The 5,346-nt window shown below is 41.1% G+C and overlaps 1 protein-coding gene across 1 annotated transcript; it reads left to right on the plus strand.

The window, feature by feature from the left end:
* The first annotated feature begins 219 nt into the window (after positions 1 to 219).
* Positions 220 to 4,267, plus strand: irg1l (immunoresponsive gene 1, like). Its single transcript, XM_050042648.1, has 6 exons — positions 220 to 309; positions 808 to 862; positions 973 to 1,160; positions 1,574 to 1,666; positions 2,157 to 2,362; positions 3,037 to 4,267. Exons 1-6 carry the CDS (start codon positions 292 to 294, stop codon positions 3,962 to 3,964), a joined length of 1,488 nt encoding a protein of 495 aa, XP_049898605.1. The 5' UTR covers positions 220 to 291; the 3' UTR covers positions 3,965 to 4,267.
* The last annotated feature ends 1,079 nt before the right edge of the window (positions 4,268 to 5,346 follow it).

Below are 5,346 nucleotides of genomic sequence, written 5' to 3' on the forward strand. Positions count from 1 at the left end.
GTACGACTCCTTCCTTCCTCCTCCTCCTCTTCTGAGCATAGTGATACTGGTTGTGACGGTTATGATGATGATGATGTCCACCACTGTGGAAATTCCTCTGAATCCGATAAAGTTTTGTTATGGATATACCTGCCCTTTCCTGTTCCTCCCAGGCCAGTATCAGTAGCCATTGTGAGTCCTGGACTATATAAGGCAGGTACCATTTCAACCTGAAAAGCATCAGCATCCTTCCAACAACCTGTTGACTTCAAACCTACTGCATCAGAGGAGGAGAAACAACTGACTGAAGCCATGATCTCCACATTACAGGTAGAGGTTTATAGATATTTTTTGCAGAGCATTTCCTGTTCAAGTATTAGGGATCTATATAATCATGAATTTTGTTCATGCTTGATTAAGTCAAGTAGGTTGCTGAGTATGCTTAACACTGCTTACTTCATCAAGTGCTGTTTAGCATTCAATACAAAACTCTAAAATCATCATATAGTTTGCACTGTGTGGTTATTTTGTGAGCACATGGTAGAGGGCAATTTAATAGAGCTCTTGGTAATGCTGAGCAGATTATACATACTGCACCACACCTGTTACACCAGCATAATAGCTCTTTCAAAAGAGGCACACAGGGTGCGTACCAGTCATTTTAGTAATGCCCACTAAGAGGCTGATGTAATTAGATCTGAGGTGTGTCTGCGGCCTGAAATTAATGTGAGGTGTTAAAAAAAAAAGGAAATTACAGTAATAGAGTAAATGTCACACTTAGTGGTTTACAGGTGTCAGTAGAGATATCATGTATGCTTTGTCCTACAGAAAACCATTAGACCAGTGTTGGCTGTCAGAGGATTGCATAAGTCTGCAGTGGAAGGTAAACTTAACTCCACGCTCCTGTCCAAATACAAGAAGACATCTCTCTCTCTGCTTCAACAAACTAAAAATGTCTCCTTTCCTTACTCCTGACCTCTTTCCTCCCTGCAGTCTTGAAGGGCCCGGCCCCTGAGGACACAGTCACAGCCAGCTTTGGGAAGTTCATCAGCGAAGTAAAGCCCCAGCACTTGTCCTCTGTGGTGCTCCACCGCAGCAAAAGAATGGTGCTGGACAGCATTGGGGTTGGTCTGATCGGCAGCACGACGGAGGTGTTTGAGCTGGCCCTGCAGTACTGCCAGGTGAGGCAGAGGGGGAAGAAATAACTTTAAGATCTTATCTGATATGAGGCAATAAGAGAGATGAAAGCATCTGCTTGACCTTATACAAACAGTGCTTGTAAGTCAGCGCGCCGGCTGTGTGTGGAGAGACGAGATGAGTTCAAAGAAATCTCAGGTTATTATTAAACTGAATTTCATCATGTAACTTAGGAACAGGGAGGGTTTTTTAAGCCTGGTGACCTTTTTCCTCAGAGTTTCTGTGTTTATTGACATATAACTTACAAAGAAACTTATTCTGCTTTCTTGCCGCAGCTGTTTCAATTAAAGTTCCCTTTATATGTGTGATGACACAATCTGTGACTGTAAACTGTTGTATTAAAAATATCCCTGTGGCAACTCCCTGTGTTTACCTGTCTCCGTCTTTTCCCCCTCAGCACATGTATGCACCTGATGACATCAGCTCTGTGTACGGATGCAGGGGCACCAGGCTCTCCCCGACACTGGCAGCTTTCGTCAATGGAGTGGCTGTGAGTATAAATAGGTGGAACAGATGGATCACTACTGTCCCAGTGCAACTCAGATGTACTAAACCCATTACCACAAGCAAAGTACAGCTTTTTTATACTCAGCTATGGCACTGTCTGTGCAGCCAGCCGTAGCAGCAGGGGTTGATGAGAAGTACTGAATTGACCCCACATTATCCTTCTGCAGAAATTTCCAGTATTATATCTGCAAACATTGCTTGGCCTTCACTCATAAAAAAGCCATCAGGGTATCATTCCAGCATGCTGCATGTGCCTCCAGTGGTTGAAGCCTGTTATGGCAATTTAAGGGATTTTCCAATTGAAATGCATTGGCTGCAGTGAGCAATAACAGAGAAATGAGATGAATTGCATCATTTAAACTCAGTGTTTACAGCTGGCTTGTGTATTATTTCATGAAGCTCAGCAACTCTACGTTCTATTACCCCTAATTACTCGGTTGTTTAAAAAAATGTGTTCGTGTTTTTTCCCGCAGACTCACTCCATGGATTTTGATGATACATGGCACCCCGCCACTCATCCCTCAGGAGCAGTCCTTCCTGCTGTGCTAGCACTCAGTGACATGATGCCTGCTAACAGCAAACCTAGTGGCCTGGACTTCCTGCTGGCCTTCAACATCGGCATTGAGATCCAGGGCAGATTGATGAGGTTCTCTAATGAGGCTCACAACATCCCCAAGAGGTGAGCGCCTCAGAGCGTGACTCAAATTGGACATAGCTACTGTAATTTATAGTTTAATGGCAACATTACAGCAGGTTTTGTACTTTACTGGGTCATTACAGTGGTGATTTATTAGATATAAAGCTGTCTCATTGGTAAGGAGTTTTTATTTGTACTCTACATGGAGAACAAGTATCCACATGAGTCTAAACAGATCCATATTGACTCTGCTGATCTCTGCAGTGGGGTTTACAAGGAGGCTGGTACAGTGTAATGTGCAGCCTCTTAGTGGTGTCAATGAGCTGTGAAAGGCGTGTTATTATGTTCATCTCAAGGACAGCAGAGGCTCTGTGGGTAGTGTTAGCACAATTAGCCATGTGGAGGAGAATATCACACAGGACTCCATTTGGCAAGTGTTTACACCAAGTGAAATGACCCGCCACATTATTTGCTTGTTTCTCAAATACTGAAATGACTAAAAACCTACTTCCTCTAACGCCCCTGAAATAAACTGTCTCTGTATGTGGGGAGTTTCATGACAGAATGGCTGTTTGTACAAAGAGACCCTTTTATAAACTGGAGTGCTAACCATGATGACGGAGAGCAACCATTTGAAATGCTCCTTTAGTCACAAAAGTAAATAGTTCCAAAGCGCCTGACTAAAGTGTCTTTCTTTCTGTCTTTCTCATCACCAGGTTTCACCCTCCCAGTGTGGTGGGGACCATGGGAAGTGCAGCCGCCTGTGCTCGCCTCTTGTCTTTGGATCACTCCCAGTGCAGTCATGCCTTGGCCATAGCTGCTTCGCTATCTGGAGCCCCAATGGCTAATGCTGCCACTCAGTCGAAACCCCTCCACATCGGTAATGCCTCACGTTTGGGGCTGGAGGCTGCTCTGCTGGCGTCCCGAGGCCTAGAGGCGAGCTCTCTGGTCCTGGATGCCGTTGCTGGTGTGGCTGGCTTCAGTGCTTTTTATGAAGACTATGTGCCACAGCCTTTAGAATCACCTAATGATGATGGCCATGTGTTTCTGCTAGAGGAGCAGGACATGGGCTTCAAGCGCTTCCCTGCCCATCTGGGGATGCACTGGGTGGCAGATGCTGCGGCCTCGGTCCATAAGCTTCTTGTGGGGTTGGGCCCTGGCACTGTCTCCCCAGCTCAAGTCCAAGACATCCTGCTCAGAGTCCCAAAATCAAAGTACATCAACAGGCCTTTCCCTGACTCTGAGCACGAGGCACGCCACTCCTTCCAGTTCAATGCTTGCAGCGCTCTCCTGGATGGGGAGGTGACTGTGCAGTCCTTCACACCCGCTGCCCTGAGGCGCCCTGAACTGCTCGCTCTGCTGAGCCGTGTACGTGTAGAGCATCCCCAAGACAACCCAGCTAATTTCAACCGCATGTATGGAGAAGTCCAGGTGACACTTGCTGGGGGAGACATCCTGAAGGGACGCTGTGACACCTTCTACGGTCACTGGCGTAACCCGCTGACTAATGAGAGCCTGAAGAAGAAGTTCAGAAACAACGCAGGGGTGGTGCTTCCCTCAGAGAAAGTTGAGAGGTTGATTGATGTGGTGGAGGAGCTGGACAGACATGGAGACTGCAGGGCCCTTCTCTCACAGCTGCAATGAATACTCACAGATGTGAACAATAACAGCAAAGATATTTACATTAAGATGTATTTCTAAAGACGGATCTGTCAGTTTTAAAGCTGAAGAATATCACTTGTTTACCTGTTGTACATGGCAATGATGGAAACCACACTACAATGATTCCACACTTCTGTTACCAGTACTGATAAATTCTGAAACATCTGTTGAGCCAATTCAGAGTATATTTATCTAATGTATATTGTGTTAAATTATGTTATTGTATTGTGTCATTCCATTTTATTTTATTTTATTAAGAAATCATTATTATTTGCAAAATGTGATTTACTTAACATTGGGAAAATGAAGGAAGATTCATGTATTTATTATGTATTTATTCTTTTCAGATAACAACATTATATTAATTAACACTAGTATTCTTTATACTGTGTTTTTTTTCCTGCCAAATCATGGATTGTTAAATGTTATTTTATACAGTGCAAATGTATGATTCTATAAAGAAAGAAAACACAACAATATTTCCTCTTCATGTTCCAATTCATCACACAAATGTAATATTTCTGATGATGTATTAAATTTTAATAAAAGTGCTTAAAACTAAACAGTCTCAGAAACTGAATTGATGACAGATAAAACAATGTGAGAAAATTAGTATGTTTCCACTTTGGCCTAGAAAAATACTCACATCTCTTCCTGTAAGTACATACTGTACTTATTTTCTGTAATCAGACGCTGAAAATCAAAGAAGTGTGAGAAAAAATACAGCACAGTGTATTTATGGCATTTATTTTTTCAAATGACATTTTAAATGACATTTTTATCACATAGTATACCATAACATTTTTTCTGACATTTTCATGGCACACGATACTACGACATTTTTAATGACATTTCTACAACACACTATACTATGACATTTTTAATGATATTTTTTAATTGCATACTATACTGTGACATTTTTGATGACATTTTTTAATTGCATACTATACTGTGACATTTTTGATGACATTTTTATCACATACTACACTAAAACATTTTTAATTACATTTTTATTACATGGTATACCATGACATTTTTAAAGACACTTTTAAGAAAAACAGACATACTATTCTATGATATTTTTCAATAACATTTTGTGACATAGTATACTATGACATTTTTAATATTTTTGTGGCATGCTATACTATGACATTTTAATGACATTTTTAATCGCATGGTATACTGTGACATTTTTAATTACATTTTTATAATATAAAATACTATGACATTTTTAATGACATTATCACATACTATACTATGACATTTTTAATGACATTATTATCATATACTATACTGTGACATTTTTAATGACATTATTATCACATACTATACTGTGACATTTTTAATGATATTATTATCACATA

The sequence above is a fragment of the Epinephelus moara genome, chromosome 4, assembly GCF_006386435.1.
Source record: "Epinephelus moara isolate mb chromosome 4, YSFRI_EMoa_1.0, whole genome shotgun sequence".
NCBI lineage: Eukaryota > Metazoa > Chordata > Actinopteri > Perciformes > Serranidae > Epinephelus > Epinephelus moara.